The following is a 17,778-nucleotide window of genomic DNA, read 5'->3' on the forward strand; positions in this document are numbered from 1 at the left end:
TTCCCAATACAAACAAACATGTTTTTCTATTCTTTTCCTTTTGGTCCTCGTGGTCTGCTCTGAGGTCAGTCTTTGTCTTTATGCCGCGTTCACACTGCACATTTTTAGCTCTGATTTTCACTTGCAGACAGGTTTCGCGAAATCGCTGACAAATGCCCACAATCGGAGGAAAATTGGTGCTCGTTCACGTGAGTGACAATCACGCAGTGTGAATTATCAAAGACACGATCAGAGAGAATCGCCGATGCATTGCCGACACCCGTGAAATATTTGGCATGCTAAATATCTGGTGCTGTCGGCAATTCAAAATCATGCTGTGTGAAATGAGTTCTGACTGAAACATACATCGGTGATGACCTACAGCCAATGAGAGAGCAAGATGCAGGGCAGCGGGAAGTTTGTGTTTTTTTTTTTTAGTATTAAGTATTATTATTATTATTAAGCAATTAGACATGTACAAACAACGTGGCATATTTTTGCATTAGAAATTAGAATTTACAGAACAGGTGCATGAAGAAATATATATATACTGTATATATATATATATATATATATATATATATATATATATATATATATATATATATATATATACAGTATATATATATTTCTTCATGCACCTGTTCTGTAAATTCTAATTTCTAATGCAAAAATATGCCACGTTGTTTGTACATGTCTAATTGCTTAATAATAATAATAATACTTAATACTAAAAAAAAAACTTCCCGCTGCCTATATATATAGTATATATATATATATATATATATATATATATATATATATATATATATATATATATATATATACACAATAAAATAATAAAAATAAATATACAATAAATATACATAAAAGGGGGCTAGGGTTTCCTGTCAATACTACACTCGTACTGTGTCTGCTAAGACGCTATGGAAGCCTTTTTTCAATCACGCAGTGAAACTGCACAGCTATTGGTTCATGCAGTGTATAAAAAACGAACCAATGGCTCGGCAGCGGAGCTGCATGAGCCTATGGCGACAAAGCTTTATTATGTATTACTCACGAGTATTCTGCCCCCGTGCGGCCAGTCACTCGAGTTAATTCAACCCCTTGCCACGTGGGCCGAGGCCTGGCAGGCCATCCCCGGGATGTCGATATGGGTCATGGGGATAATAAAATGAGGATATTCACTCCAATTTGCTCGAAGACCCCCGCACTTCAGCGGCGTGGTCCCCACCTTAGTGCAAAGCAAGGACGCTCACGTCCTGCGCTCAGAGGTGATGAATCTGCTGGCAAAAGGAGCTGTAGAAACGGTTCCTCCAGCTCAGAGCGAGTCAGGCTTCTACAGCCGTTACTTCCTTGTCCCCTAAAAAGATGGTGGCCTCCGGCCCATCCTCGATCTCAGACACCTGATTGATATGGCTCTGGCCATACGGAGACTGGCGACCTCCTTTGAGATTGGTACCACTCACCCGCTCAAAACTTTTCAGAGGATGCTGGGCCTCATGGCTGCGGTATCGCCAGCGCTACAGTTGGGTCCACGGGTTCCATCCCATGTATGGCGTCACGGACGCCTGCAGGTCAGGGTGAATCAGGCCTGGGTAACAGCCCTGGCCCCCTGGAAGAGCTCTTGATGGATGGAACAGGGCGTGACCATGGGAATGGTTTGCAGAAGGACAGTTGTCACGACAGATGCCTCCAACCCAGGTTGGGGAGCACTGTGTGAAGGCATACCGACTTTAGGCCACTGGTCGAAGGCGGAGAAAGGCTTCCACATCAGCTGCCTGGAAATGCTAGCAGTGTGTCAAGCCTGTCAGTTCTTCCTGCCAGTCCTAAAAGGGCACCATGTGCTAATCCGGTCGGACAACATGTCAGTGGTGTCCTACATAAATCACCAAGGAGGCCTCTCCTCGAAGCGTCTCTTCATTCTGGTAGAGCGCCTCCTGGAATGGGCTCAACTCAACTTGCGCTTGCTGAGAGCGGCGCATATACCGGGCAAATTGAATCAAGGAGCGGACATGTTTTCAAGGAGCAATGTCCCCTCAGAGGAGTGGACGCTCCATCCGCAGACGGTTCAGAGGATCTGGGAGATCTTCGGCGAGGCCGAGGTAGACCTCTTCGCCTTAGAAGGCAACTCTCACTGCCCAATTTATTACTCAAAGACCAAGGACGCGTTGGCCCACGATTGGCCCAACCTCCTTCTTTATGAATTTCCCCCGATCGCCCTGATCCCACAGGTAATCAGGCGAATCAGGGAACAAAAACACAAGGTTCTCCTGGTGGCCCCTCTCTGGATGAACCAGCTGTGGCTATCAGAGCTGACTCAGCTGATGGTAGCGGCCCCTTGGCCCATTCCGTTGAGACAGGATCTCCTCTCTCAAGCGAATGGGACAATATGGCACCCTCGGCCCGATCTGTGGGCCCTACACCTCTGGCTGCTCGACGGGAGCCTTCAAGCCTCCCAGAGCATGTCTAAAACACAATTTCGGAGGCTAGAGCCCCGTCTACGAGACGCCTCTATGCCCTTAAGTGGTCTATTTTCTCAGCTTGGTGTCTAAACCATGGCAAAGACCCTCCTACTTCCGATCTGTCAGAGGTGTTGTCATTCCTGCAAGAGCTGCTGGATTAGGGACACTCCCCATCCACTCTCAAAGACTATGTGGCGGCTATAGCGTCCTCTCATACCCCTATTGCGGGCCAATCGGTGGGCAGAAACAGTGCGGTTATCCGCTTCTTAAGGGGTGCCAGGAGGCTGAATCTGCCTCATCCACTAACCGTCCCTTCATGGAATCTGCCCACTGTGCTGAGGGTCCTGAAGGGCCCCCCTTTTGAGACGCTACAGTCTATGAATATTCAGTCACTGTCGCTGAAGACTGCTCTGCTTCTGGCACTAGTATCAGTAAAGCGAATAGGGGACCTGCAGGCGCTCTCCATTAGCCCTGCCTGCCTGGAATTCGGGCCTAACGACTCTAAGGTTGTCCTGAAACCAAGGCATGGTTACGTACCAAAGGTGCTCTCCACTCCATTCAGAGCACAGATCATTATGCTCTCTGCGCTTCCTCCCTCTGAAGAGGACAGAGAGTTATCTCTGCTCTGCCCCGTCAGAGCTCTGAGAATTTACATTGAGCATTCCGCCCCTTATAGACGGTCGGAACAACTCTTTGTCAGCTTCGGTAACCACACCAAAGGGCATCCGGTCACGAAGCAAAGACTCTCTAGATGGATAGTAGACGCCATCATGCTAGCGTACTCTTCCTTGGGCATTCAATGTCCCATCGGAGTACGGGCCCATTCTACCAGAGGCATCGCCTCGTCTTGGGCATGGTCCAGTGATGTGTCCATTGCAGATATTTGTGAGACGGCCGACTGGGCCTCGCCGTCCACATTTGCAAGGTTTTACAACCTGGAAGTCCCGGCCTTGCAGGCCAGGATCCTCTCCGCTTGAAGAGACACGCGCTGCGTTACGCAAACAGATCTGACAGAGAGCCCTTGACCATATCACGCTCAAGCTCTCTGGCATTAGTTCACCTGTCAGCTCTCGACCCCTGGGTGCCGAAGTTGCAGGAGTACTTTGGAACGATTAACCAGGCCGGGTGTGACCTTAAGAAGCTCAGCCCGTCTTAGCCTTGGTTTGTTGTTGACTTCTCTATGGGCATTGTTTGCTTATGGAAATTATGATACTTATAGTCATTCCTCTACTTTAGCATGGCGTGATTGTACTGTGTTCCCATAGCGTCTTAGCAGACGCAGTACGAGTGTAGTATCGACAGGGAACGTACTCGGTTACTAACGTAACCTCGGTTCCCTGAGATACGGGAACGAGTACTGCGTTGCTAGCCGTGCTATGTAGCCGCACGACTCAGTAGTCGCTTCAGTCGAAGTAACCTGAGAATCCTGTGGCGAACGCCAGCTTATATAGCCAGATGCCCTGCCCATTCTGGCGGGCTTTAGCGGGCTTTGTCGCCATTGGGTCATTTTTTATACACTGCACGAACCAATGGCCATGCAGTTTCACTGCATGATTGAAAAAAGGCTTCAGTTCAGGAGAAAAAAGGCTTTTTCCCATAGCGTCTTAGCAGACGCAGTACGAGTATATATATATGATTTACAGTTTTTTCCTGTAAATCATATTCTTCTATAAAGGACAAAAGATTTATTGCATTTTTCTTTTTCATCACTTTGAGGGCTTTTGTGGACAAGCTCATTATAAAATGCACAAAACATTGGTTTCACTTTCAAGTACTTAGATTTGTGTATATAAAATTTTCCCAGCAGAAATAGGCTATGTTACGAAGTCATCTTTGTTATTGTTTGTTCGGGGAGGACATATTATAGACCACAATATCGTGGTCTTGCATTATTACCTTGTCACTTTTCGCGTGCGTTTGGTTATGAAATGTAGTTTGCGGACCAGATAGAGTTGTTGGCGATTCTTCCTGTTGTAAAGTCATGCAGTGTGTAACCTCCTGTCACCGATCTATCATGCAATGTGAACACAGCAGCAACTGAATGCTACCCCAGATAGTCGTGCAGTGTGAAAACAACAATGATCCAATGATTTTGAAAACCATGCAGTGTGAACTCGGCATTAGACTGATCTTAAAATTAGATTTGATCTTCACCGGTAGAGTGCTCGGGTGCTGCGGCACTCAGTTTAGTGTTTATTGGTCATGTTTCCAAAATATGTATACTAATAATATTTATTTATTCTTGTTATATATGTACTGATGTTATGGATTTTTTTTTACTGTAGAACAGAAACATTGTTACTAGTGACATTGTTACCTTATTTTATTTCAATGTATTTCCCCCTTTCACAGTATAAACATCAGCAAAAAACAATCAGCAAAAAAAAAAACTGCTTAAATGTGAATCTTGGGTATATGAACAGATTGAGCCTGATTTTGTCCATTTGCAACCATGAAAAATGTGAATGTAAGAAAATGTAAATTTTAAATAATTGTATCATTTTATATCTAACATAGATAATTCATTTAGTTAAAACCACACAGAAAAATATCAACATTTAACTCATTCATATTGCTTTTCCATGTCTAAAAATTCAAGTGTGAAATCCAAGTTTAAATTCCAGTAAATTATCCAGTTTTCATGCATAGGTTTAAAATTATTTTAGCATTTTTCATTAATTAAAAAGTTTTTAATTAATTTTAATTAATTTCAGTTAATTATTAAATACTTTTTAATTAATTTCCATATTTGTAGAGTGTTACTAATGCTTACAAAACATTGCTTAAATTGAATCAATTAAATTGAAGTATGTAGATAGACATTCTTGTAAATGAACTTGTAAAAATGGTTCATTTGGAAATGGTCAACATGGTATTGACGTCAAAGCCTTAAACACATCTAAATGACTGCCCACATTTATAAACATAGCCTATTTTGGTTTGCTGCCACTTGGCAGGGCCAGGTGTGTGTATCAAGTGTGAAATCCAAGTTTAAATTCCAGTAAATTATCCAGTTTTCATGCATAGGTTTAAAATTATTTTAGCATTTTTCATTAATTAAAAAGTTTTTAATTAATTTTAATTAATTTCAGTTAATTATTAAATACTTTTTAATTAATTTCCATATTTGTAGAGTGTTACTAATGCTTACAAAACATTGCTTAAATTGAATCAACTAAATTGAAGTATGTAGATAGACATTCTTGTAAATGAACTTGTAAAAATGGTTCATTTGGAAATGGTCAACATGGTATTGACGTCAAAGCCTTAAACACATCTAAATGACTGCCCACATTTATAAACATAGCCTATTTTGGTTTGCTGCCACTTGGCAGGGCCAGGTGTGTGTTTGATTACATGTCTATGTGGATATAAGTCCTAACAATTGTTAGTTATTGTCCCTGACAGGCACTGTAACCTTGTCTCTCTATAGTGCTGATGGACACAGAGGGCCTGAGGGGGCATAAGAGGGCCGGGAAGTGAGGGGCCAGGGTAAGGTCTCTGCTGCTAGGACTCTCTTGTTCTTTTACAGGAGTTCCTCTCTCTCTGCCTCCTTACTCTCCCAAACCGCCCTGTTACCCTAATGACTCTCGAGTGGTCTCGTGTGTACCGTACGCGGTTGGTGTTTGTACGTATTGTGCGTATCTTGTGTGTACAAAGTACAGTGAACGTGCTTGTAAGTTTGTGCACACCTCTTCTCTAAATGTGTCCCTTCACCTCTGTTTTTTGTATTTCTCAACCAAAAGTTTCCTTCCAGGTTTGCTGTAAGCTGCTTTCCAAGCTTCGTCTGCCAACGATACCAAAAACGAATCGCATACTAAGATCAAAAGTGCAAACATTTGGGTCGCCCAACATACAGTACCTATGACTGGTTAACCCCATGTTTAACCTGAATCTCTCCTTCTCTCTCTCACTCTCTCTGTTGTTGAATACACATATATCCATACATACATGAGCAAACCCTTCTGTATGTATGTATATATCTGTTTACTGCCTCTCCAGCTCAGTATCAACGTAGGGTCCTCTTTCTTTCACCTTGACATCCTCCTTGACTCTAACACTTTGGCCCATCTCTTTCTCTCTTCCTCCCTTCCTCTTTCTCTCTTTGTATAGGTGTCTATAGTCAGCCTTATAGCTAATGCGCTGGGCTACTCAGACTTGGGCCCAATAAAGTCCCTGAGGACTTTGAGGGCTCTCAGGCCCCTGAGAGCTTTGTCCCGGTTTGAGGGCATGAGGGTAAGATCCAGGGCTGCCCTATGCATGCCAGTCAATCTGTGAGAACACGACTGCATGCCAAAAACCACCATTGTGCAGAAAGCAAAACCACAGCTACAGAGGAATAAGCAAACCTATCAGGATTCTGGAAATCTAAATGACATTGTTTTTTGGCTAAACCTATCCTTCAAGTGCATGTATTTTAAAACTCTCCGCATGGAAAACCCTTTCAACATTGCGTCATGATGCAGCTGAAATATGAAGATTTAACTTCCTTTTATTGATTTCTTAGATGTCTAGAAGAATAATGAAATTCCTTTTCCATTCAATTGACATCACAAATAATCTTATAGCAACTTTTGTGGAAACTTATGGTTTTTAGAATAAAGACGAGAGGGGATATTATGTGAAGCTGCCTCATCACAACCATTCATTTCTTTTGTTTGGTTACCATTTATGCAACAACATTAGTTGAAGGCCTTTTTGTGATGTTTCTAGCATCCAAATGCCTTAAAGGTTCACTGTTTCTCTCAAAGAACCTCTGCCACTTTCTAAAGTCGTCCTTCTGTCTTCACCCTGTTCTTTTCTGCAACCTAATACTTATCCACCAATTCCAGCATCCTTACTCCAGTCATTACAGAATAATGTGTAAAAAGCCACAGCTTTCCTTTTCGGTTTGTCTGATCGTTTTTCTCAAGGTGTGTAATTACAAAACATCTGGTTTAGGTTTAGATGGCTGTATGTTAGGGTTAAATATAATATTCGTTTGATAATTTGAGCTATAAAAGAGACAGCATGGTTAAAATCGTATTGAATTTTTATGCATCAATAATTTTTCAATCACTCACAATAAAAATGGTAAATTATGTCAAAAATACATAATTTTCAGTCATTTAAGCCAAATATTAAAGACTAATAGGCAATATCAATGAAAAGCAAAATCAGAAGACAGTAGATCATTTTCTAAATAATTCTTTGATCACTAGAACTCAAATAGAATTTGTCCATTGTGCATTAAAACTAGTTCATTGTAGTCTAATCTATTTTTTTTCACTGAAGTACTGCATTACTGTTCTTTGTATCCACTCAATTGTTCATATTCTGGTTTTATCTCTTTGCCATTGCATATCATGTAGAATGCATGTTCTTGAAGGTGTAAAAAGAAAGTCATGTTCCCCCCTTGGTTCTATCGTAGCTAATCTCTGCGATTGCATAACCATCTCATTGACTCATATACACCAGGCTTATTTGCTGAGCAAGCTCCACTGATTGCCTGAATGCCAGGAGTATGTACAGGTCATACTTCACTGCCAGAGAATTATTTTTTTAGAACTTTTGATACATTTCCTACACTTCAAAATACCTCAAATAAATGCAAGTTGCACTAATTTATGAAAGCCTGAATAGGAACATTGAGTTCCTTGTAAGATCATTGACATCGTTAACTATTTAAATGTATACAGGGGGTGGGGGCATGGCTACTGCTAGGATTGAGGCCCTGCATGCACCGTTATTGGCTGACCATCTCTGACATCACAGCTTTTGTGTGTACCATGAGTGAGAGGGTGATTGGGAGGGTGGGAGTCTTCCTCTACATTTCTACCACAAATTGGGCAGGTCGTTTTCTCTTAATATCTGGGTTCTTTCATGACACTAAATGGTATCCTGGCATGGCAAGAGAAAAAATGTGTTTGGCAGTTATGTATTTACAGTATGTGTGAGTAATAATAAATTTAAAGTGGCAATGATCTACAAATTGAATTCCACATATCCTCTGGATACTGGTGTTTTGCTTCTGCTTGTTTCTTTCTACTTGATACACTGTTGCATGAAATTTCTGCCCATTCTTATTTTTAAAAACTCTTCATATTTAGTCAAATTTGGGATTCTTTAGATTATATAGCATTTTATAATAAAACTTGTATCCAATCATCGAATGGGAAACAATGTTGACTTGCAAATAAGGTAGCAAGTAAGTCACGAGAAGCAGATAGAAGCAGAACATGTGATATCCAGCATGCAGACAGAGAAAAACCACTGTGGCAATCCTGCAAATTTGAACCTTGATGTGATAAAAACTGCTAAAATTTCAATAAAACATTTCATCAAACACTTAACATAAAGAGTTTTCTTGCATTTGTCTGTATAACGTTGGCCACTTTAATGCACACTTTACAATTTTAGTTTTTTTTTTTACTTCATTTCTGTTTGTGAATCAAGCCATACCAGTTTACATCATCTTAGTGCTGTCATCTTTAAATTATATGTTAAGTTAGAATATAGTTGTGTATTTATCTCCTTGCTCTTGTACGAAAAATTACAATTGGACTTTCGGGAAATTCATTATTAAGGGGTTGGCACAGTAATTGTAGAGTAAATCTTAAACCTCTAACTCTTAAATTTATTTTCAACAATACATATTAGTGGTATTATATTTGTATGTATATACAGATAATATTGATTAACAAATGGCCAAATTTTACTACACTTTGTTATTAAACATTTATCAACAAAACTCCTAGATGTTGTTCTAAAAATATTAGTTTACCTTTTTGTTCATTGCAAAATGTGTAGAGGCCTTCTAAGGTGGAACATTTGATTGCTTTCAAAAGAGCTTGAAGATATGCACATTACATGTTTAACATATGAACATCAGAAAAGCTAAATTTTAGTCTAACACCTATTTTCTCTATCTCTCTGCTTTTTATTTCTCTCAAACACTCTGTTGAAATCCATCCCCCTTTTTTGCCCACTTCCCCCAATTTGTTTTTTTGTCCTGTAGGTTGTCGTGAATGCTTTGGTGGGTGCCATTCCCTCCATTATGAATGTGCTGTTGGTGTGTTTGATCTTCTGGCTGATCTTCAGTATTATGGGTGTCAACCTGTATGCTGGGAAGTACTATTACTGCTTCAATGAAACATCAGAGGAGATGTTTCTAATTGATGTTGTCAACAACAAGACAGAGTGCTTAGCACTCATGAATGCGAGCTACACAGAGGTTCGCTGGAAGAATGTGAAGATCAACTTCGATAATGTGGGTGCAGGTTACCTGGCACTCTTGCAAGTGGTAAGTCATCTCATATCTCATATCTTTTGTATATCAGTTGTTTAAATACCCACCAAAATATTCTTGGCCCCCAGAATATTTTGTTGTATTAATCTGTTTTATTTTGGCTTCATTGTTTTTTTGTTTTTTTATTAACACTTGAATGTAGGTAAGTTTCATAAAAAGCAACATTTTGAGCAAAAAGCTGAGAAAATCGCATTTTTATGAAAGACTACATCTGGACTATATTCAGTATGATTATCAAAGCATAGATGCAGTAGATCAGCACCCCAATGCTTGCACAGTCCTTTACCACTACCTGGATTCACATTTCACTCAGTAACATTAGGCAGTTTTGATTTATATGCTGTTTATTGTTGATGATCGCATTATTTTTCATATGCATCTGCTTACATATGAGATCTGTGTCTTTCTTGCCTGTGTTTTTAATCATGAGATTCTGGTCTTATTCAGAAGATGCATAATAGCGCCTAGAGCGTATAACAATGAAAACTCATAAAGTGTTTTCTCATAAAAGACGAGATAACTTGTCAATGGCGGGGAAAGAGTTTGTATTACTGTGCATAGCTTTGAGTTTGGCTTCTTTCTCCATATGACCTAGGCCACATTCAAAGGCTGGATGGACATCATGTATGCTGCTGTGGATTCCAGAAAGGTGCGGATGTTTTTATAGTTTGACACTGTTGGCTCTTTATTCAGGTGAGTCACTTTTTGCTTATTGCTGCTTGCAGGTTGAGGACCAACCCATCTATGAGGACAACATCTACATGTATATATATTTTGTCATCTTCATAATCTTTGGGTCCTTCTTCACTCTGAATCTCTTCATTGGTGTCATTATTGACAACTTTAACCAACAGAAGAAAAAGATAAGTGTTTTCTCTCTTTTTCACCTCTAGAGAGCTGTCTTCACCTAAGTTTCTTCTCTGTGCTTTGCACTTTCACACCTTCTCTCTGCATTTTTATGTTATCTCCTGTTCTGTCTGTATTTTCGTGAGACATGCTTTCGATTTATTGCTTAATGGCAAAATCTCCTTAATTTGAGCACACACAAGATTGTAAGGTTGTCTACTTTTGTCTCTATACTTTGGAGGTCAGGATATCTTCATGACTGAAGAACAGAAAAAGTACTACAATGCTATGAAGAAACTGGGCTCAAAGAAACCCCAGAAACCCATCCCTAGACCTCTGGTAAGCAGACAGATTTGGTCAGATCAGATATGCTACACATATCTGGCCATCAGTGATTGGTGCAGTTATAGACCAATAATGTCATATTCAAATGTGTGCATTCTTTTTATATCTAGATTGGCAAGTGGGTAAAAAATAAACATATTTTGTAAATGTTTTAAAAGTGCAAGTGCAAGTGCAAATGCAATTTAAAGTTGCATTTAAAAACAATTTATCAATATATTTTTATTGTTACATGTAAATACATTGTAAACATTAAAAAGGCTTCAAATGTTTATTTGTCAATCTCAAAATTATTTTCATTTATCATTTTCTTGCTATATTTAACTACATTTGTTTTAATTAATTTAACATTTTCTAGTTTTAAATATTTTAAATATGTTTATTTATGTCGATTTCAAATATTTGCCCATTTTTTATGTATTATTGATGTACTTTTCATATTTTAGAACAAATTTTATTTTCATTTTCATTTTAAGTAACACTTCTAGTCCTCCATGTTTATCTCCATATCTTCTGTATTCCTTTTTCTTTTCCTTTTCTTACAGAACAAAATCCAGGGGATGGTTTTTGACTTTGTCACTCAGCAGGCCTTTGACATTTCCATCATGATCCTCATCTGTCTTAACATGGTAACCATGATGGTGGAAACTGATGATCAGTCAGGAGAGACAGAGAACATTTTGTACTGGGTAAACTTCATATTCATTGTGGCCTTCACTGGCGAGTTCGTCCTGAAACTATTTGCTCTGCGACACTACTATTTCACCAATGGTTGGAACGTCTTTGACTGCGTTGTCGTCATTCTGTCCATTGTGGGTGAGTGGTGTGTCCAAATGTGAATTCACCAATAGACTGGTTATTTTTCTATTTTTCTTAACATGTCCTTTCACATTTTATGAGCTTTGGACAGTTTTGTAATTTGTCTTTAATTTGGTTTTCAGGTATGTTCCTGGCAGACATCATTGAGAAGTACTTTGTGTCACCAACTTTGTTCAGGGTCATCCGTCTGGCTCGAATTGGCCGTATTCTGCGTCTGATCAAAGGAGCCAAGGGCATCCGGACATTACTGTTCGCGTTGATGATGTCACTTCCTGCTCTGTTCAACATCGGCTTGTTGCTTTTCCTAGTCATGTTCATCTTTTCCATCTTTGGCATGTCTAATTTTGCCTATGTGAAACGAGAAGTAGGAATTGATGACATGTACAACTTTGAAACTTTTGGCAACAGCATGATCTGTCTATTCATGATCACCACATCAGCTGGGTGGGATGGCCTCTTGGCTCCTCTCTTGAACTATCCGCCTGACTGTAACCCCGAGAAGGAGAACCCAGGAACCACAGTCAAGGGCGACTGTGGCAATCCCTCAGTGGGAATCTTCTTCTTTGTAATGTACATTATTGTGTCCTTCCTGATTGTGGTGAACATGTACATCGCTATCATCTTGGAGAACTTCAGTGTTGCCACCGAGGAGAGTGCTGATCCACTGTGCGAAGACGACTTTGAGTCCTTCTATGAAATCTGGGAGAAGTTCGACCCAGATGCTTCGCAGTTCATCACCTTTGCCAAGCTGCCAGACTTTGCAGATACATTAGAACATCCTCTCCGTGTGCCAAAGCCAAACATCATCGAGCTGATCGCCATGGACATGCCCATGGTGAGTGGCGACCGCATTCACTGCTTGGATATTCTGTTCGCATTTACCAAGCGTGTGCTGGGTGACAGCGGCGACCTGGACATGATGCGACAGCAAATGGAGGAGCGCTTTGTGGCGGCGAATCCCTCTAAGGTGTCATACGAGCCCATCACTACCACGCTGCGGCGTAAGCAGGAGGAGGTGTCAGCCATCATCATCCAGAGGGCGTACCGAGCCCACCTGGCACGCAGAGGCTTCATCTGCAAACGCAGGCCTGCCAACAACAAACTGGAAAACGGAGGGACTAATCAGGAGAAGAAAGAGGGCACACCTTCCACTGCATCCCTGCCATCCTATGACAGTGTAACCAAGCCCGAGAAGGAGAAACAGGACGACAACAACGAAGGCAAGGGCCGCAAAGAAAAGGGCCGAAACCAAAAAGACGTCAGGGAATCCAAGTGTTAAGACTGCTGCGGTAACACTCGTGGACAGCGATAATAATCATGACGATATTATAACAAAAACTGTCATTTCAAGCGAATGGAAACCCTGAATCAAACTATACAGATGTACAGATTAATTTAATTTAAGAGGAAAAAACAAAGCCGAAGTAACACAACAAAAAATTGTTTACAAACGTCACTGGCGTATTGAGGCGAAGAAAAGTGTTGGGGTTCCTCAAAGCTTGAAGACACTTACAAGTTAAACCAAACATAATCAGCTTCCTGTGTGACACTGTTGCATTAAGACTCGATTTAAACAGAATCAAATACGAATTTAAAAGACAGATACTTGATCAAGTGTATTTTAGAGGGCTATTTTGCGCTTCAGTATGGAACTCTTCACAGAGCAGGAATGTGATAATCCAAGGGAGAACTAGGATCGAATCTCATGCTTCTGAACTGCGTCTGCGAACTTTCCATGCAGAAAAAAACACTGCTATTCATGAATGGATCAGCTTCCCGAAGCGGATGGCGAAGGAGTCTGCACCGTTTCATTTCATATACGTGTAAGAACTCAACGTTACTGTGAGAGTGAACAGGATAGACATGAGCGTGAAACAAAACCAAGAGTCTGGCTGAATCCAACGGTCTCTTTGCGTTTGTTAGCATCGAATATATTTTACATGGTCTTTACATTATTTGAGCGGCAAAAAAAGGAGAAAACAGGTGGAAAAATACGAATTTAACATTTTGCCCATGTCACCCTCAGTAACTGTGTCATGAGAACTTGGTTATACCTGCATCAAAAGGCTTTTTCTACATGGGCTTTCACACCGATAGGACCGGGGGCAATAACCAGGGGCCCCCAATACACATCTCCAAATGAATAATAAATTATTGTGCTTGTTCAATGCATAGAAATGACTTGCATGATGGCATGTTTTGATCAGAAATTTTGCATGAATAATCATAGTCCACAAAACACTTAATACAGACCACCACAGTGGCTTGACTATGTTTTAGGCTGTCCACTGGCTAAATTTACGTCCAGAAATCGAATTGAATTTGAATTTGAAAAATTTGGCTCCTCTACTTAACCTTACGAAATAGATTATCAAACATTAGGACAGAATTTGGGATTGGCTTCAGATGGTGCAAAATGCCTGTGACTAGTTGCTTATGTACATTGAAGCTAATACTAGCATTGTGGTACATTGGAGAGGAAGGATACAAGGGACATCCCATTTTTTTGCTGCTCAGGAGATAATGAATGGGAAAACTAAATTTGTCGGAATGTGTGTATGGAGACGGGAGAAAAATGATACAAAATAACACTGTAATTCCTAAAGCTTCTTATTTTATTTGTATGCAGCAATATCGCTTACCTCACCTACAGCACATATGGTAGGTGGGTCCAGGGAGGGGCAAGAGGGTGGGGTGCAAAAGTTTGGGCATTATTAGGGGTGTAGCAAGTTGGTTGGCATTTTTAATCCTCATCAGGTGTTAGATGAGATGAGCTACAACCGTTTCTGAGAAAGTGGCAGTTTTCTTTTTTTTAATTTCAGAAAAATTTAATTATGATATTTTTTTATTAGATTTTTACATTTACATTTCTTTAAAGAATTTTGCAGTGTGTCTACGTCTAGTTTCATCCCGGTTTGTCCCTCAAGGATCAGCCGGACGTTTTTATGAGTATGAAGCATCACATCTTCAGCAATGGTTTGATTGTAGCCAGGACAAAAGGACAGGACTTGAGAGAGACAGCTGGATGGTTGAGAAGTCACAGCTGTTTAAGGAGAAGCCAAAGATGTTTGTCTGATTATCTGGTGTGTGCAATTTGTGTCTGGAAGTTTCTGGAATGTCTCAGGGGTGGAGTGATCCTCTCCTGCTTAACACTTTCAGACAGACTGATGCTTGTTGACTTTCCCCATTATTCTCAGGATACAACACAGTGTATCATGCGACTCTGATGTCATCATCAAGGGCCTCCACTAGGTCCAGAGAATGTTTGTAATATGGGGTGGAGCTAAAGCAGGAGCGCTCCCACCACATTGAACTCTCATGTAGAGAGAAGAGTAGGACTATCTGACACAGAGCCGAGCTTCAGAGATTTCAGACAGCAGGAAAAGTGTTGTTGTGGAGGTGATGATGAAATGAGATCCAGACTGAGAATATTGCTAATTCTCACCACTGTTCTACGGAGGGCCTTGGTTTTTAAATGTGCAGTTATTCGACCCCTGGTCAGCCTTGTTTCTCTTCAGTACACCACTACACTAATGCCAAATAACCATTCGGCACTGGTCCCACAGCAGCTTACTGTGAGCCGGGCAGCTCCACACATCAGAGCGACTACATTTTTTTGTTTCTTTTAGTGATGTCAGCGGTTTTCCCTTATCCTTCATCTGGTGTCGATGGTCCAGTTGCTGCATGCGAGGGTGTTGACCTGAACCAAAACAAAAAAAGCAAAGCTCAACCATTCTCATTTATGCAGCCACGCAGGCTCGTCTGTATAAACGACAACAAAAAAGAACCAATAACAGATCATACATTCATTTAAAAAAACTAAATGAATGAAGTAATCCATTAAAAAAATATATTGTACAGTATAGGCTATGTTGTAAGCAGCACAAAATGCTGAAAAGTTAAGAATGAACTTTTTAAGAGACTATAAATAATGTAATATATAATTTTATTTTAACGGCATGCATAGTTTTTTGTAAATACAGAAATACTTTAAAAAAAAAATACTGCTATTAATCTAATACTGAAAAATAATTATAACCTTAATAGAATGGCTTCACTCATTGCCCTGGTCTCACTAGGTAGACTGTGACATATTTGTTAGAAGGTGTAGATTTTTTGACACACTTTTCACATTAAAGAGGGGAATCCAATATGTTAAATGCAAAACGTATATATAAATCAAGGCATATATATAGAGCTATACAACATATGTATCTATGTATACATGTATATGTTCATATGTGTATATATATGCACACATATACATATGTATGTATATATGATATGAGAGAGCACTGTCCTCCTCTGTGTTGACCTCTGCTTGGAGTGGAGGTGAAGCACTACTGGCTGTCATTTGCTCACGTTCTTCTTTCTTTCGTGCAATACATTTGGTGAACGACCAAAACTCTGACCTGGCCCACACAGTGTGCGCTTGTGTGTGTGTGAGCGAGTGTTGTCTGTGTGCGTGCACGGGTCTAGCTTTCAATGCACGGTGATGTACTGGCTGCTCGCTATGGCTTATGTCGCCCATTTTTGGGAGGGGAATGCACTACCAGCAATTCATTTACACCCTGTGTGAATATGTCCTACCATCTCCAACTCACATACTACGTACATATGCACTGGACGCCACATGTTCTTCCCCCATAAACCCTGTTTTCATCTTCCGGCCTAATCGCCAAATGCCATGATCTTTCAATCCGAGTCTAAGAGCGAGTGTGTGTGCGCGTGTGGGGGAGGGGACGAAGCTGCGTGATGGTTTGGTCACTTTAAATGTGTGTGATGCAGCTTGACTCACGTTTAGCTTGTTCTTTATCTCTTAGATACACAGCAATGCAATTTGCAGTCTTAGGTTTGGTTAGGCTTTATATTGCTTTTCTTGTCTTTGTATGTTTGTTTTAGGTGCCTTTTGCTGCCAGTTTTGTTTGTCGAAAATGTAGATGATGTTGCATAAAATTCTCCTAAACAAGTGGAGCTTGTTTCAAATGAGCACTGGGAGAAAGAACTGAACTTAAGAATGTCTGTGACATCTATTAAAAAGTAAAAGAAAAATAAATAAACTTTAAAAAAATGACAAAATACAAAAAAAATTACAAAAAGCAGAAAAAAAGAAACTAAAAAAAGAAAACTTAACTGGCATCAGCCTGACTTCATCAGAGATGGTCAAATAGCATGGGGCGGGAAATAGAATGCGTTGGTCACTCAGTGAATCTCTTAAAAGTTGAGTCTGTAGAAAGAGAAACAGTTTGCCTTCTGTGCTCAGCTTATGTTAATTTTCAGCCACTTCTTTTATTTTTCTATAAATACTGATTTCTGTCTATTCTTTTGTAGCATGACTGAGATGCTATTTCCTTCATTTGCTGACAATAATTCAAGTGGTTTTTGGTTCATGATGTTGTTCTTATCTCTTGCCACTGATGTTGGAGAGGAGAGGGTGTGTTGCACAACCACTTGACTTCGTGAGAATCAGTGAAAGATTGTCTTCATTTGAGCACGAAACCTTTTCCAAACAATAAAGCAGCCTTCCAGTTATGCTCAAGTGTTTGTTTTTCTTTCTTCTGTTAAAAATGTTGAACAATGTACATTATGTAATTTGTTGGAAGAGCGTTACTTGCGTTTTTTCACAAAGCTAACCTTCTAAACCCTGGGTTGTTGTTTTTTATGTTTCAGTCTTTAACATTGGTTAAGAATTTAAGTATTCAGGTTTGTAATTTTCATACTGTACATTCGTAAACTAGTTAACATTCTTATTTGCGGTGTCGATAACATTGACTGGATGGCCACAGTGTGAACACAGACGAATCTGTTTAAAAAACAGCTCGTTTAGCTTTTGTGCATCAGTTGGACTTTATGTTTCACGCTGCTCCAGAACAGACATTTTAGTTACGGTAAGCTGTCTCCTCTTCACTCCAGTTAACGCGTTGTCTGTCACGTTACCTCAAAGGCCGAAACTACATACAGACAATGAATGTTTAGACCATACTGTACATTCGTAAACTAGTTAACATTCTTATTTGCGGTGTCGATAACATTGACTGG

The 17,778-nt window shown here is 40.1% G+C and overlaps 1 protein-coding gene across 2 annotated transcripts in view; it reads left to right on the top strand.

The window, feature by feature from the left end:
• scn8ab (sodium channel, voltage gated, type VIII, alpha subunit b) overlaps positions 1-17,271 on the top strand; it is a 66,231-nt gene extending 48,960 nt beyond the window's left edge. For both annotated transcript variants that reach the window (XM_016272007.1, XM_016272006.1), the window contains 7 exons: positions 6,558-6,680; positions 9,442-9,726; positions 10,328-10,381; positions 10,458-10,595; positions 10,813-10,917; positions 11,466-11,736; positions 11,862-17,271. In XM_016272007.1, coding sequence (XP_016127493.1) covers positions 6,558-6,680; positions 9,442-9,726; positions 10,328-10,381; positions 10,458-10,595; positions 10,813-10,917; positions 11,466-11,736; positions 11,862-13,018 — 2,133 coding nt within the window. In that variant the 3' untranslated portion in view covers positions 13,019-17,271. The remainder of the gene's footprint in view (positions 1-6,557; positions 6,681-9,441; positions 9,727-10,327; positions 10,382-10,457; positions 10,596-10,812; positions 10,918-11,465; positions 11,737-11,861) is intronic.
• Positions 17,272-17,778: the final 507 nt, after the last annotated feature.

Source organism: Sinocyclocheilus grahami, unplaced genomic scaffold (genome assembly GCF_001515645.1).
Source record: "Sinocyclocheilus grahami isolate Dianchi unplaced genomic scaffold, SAMN03320097.WGS_v1.1 scaffold67.1, whole genome shotgun sequence".
Classification (NCBI taxonomy): domain Eukaryota; kingdom Metazoa; phylum Chordata; class Actinopteri; order Cypriniformes; family Cyprinidae; genus Sinocyclocheilus; species Sinocyclocheilus grahami.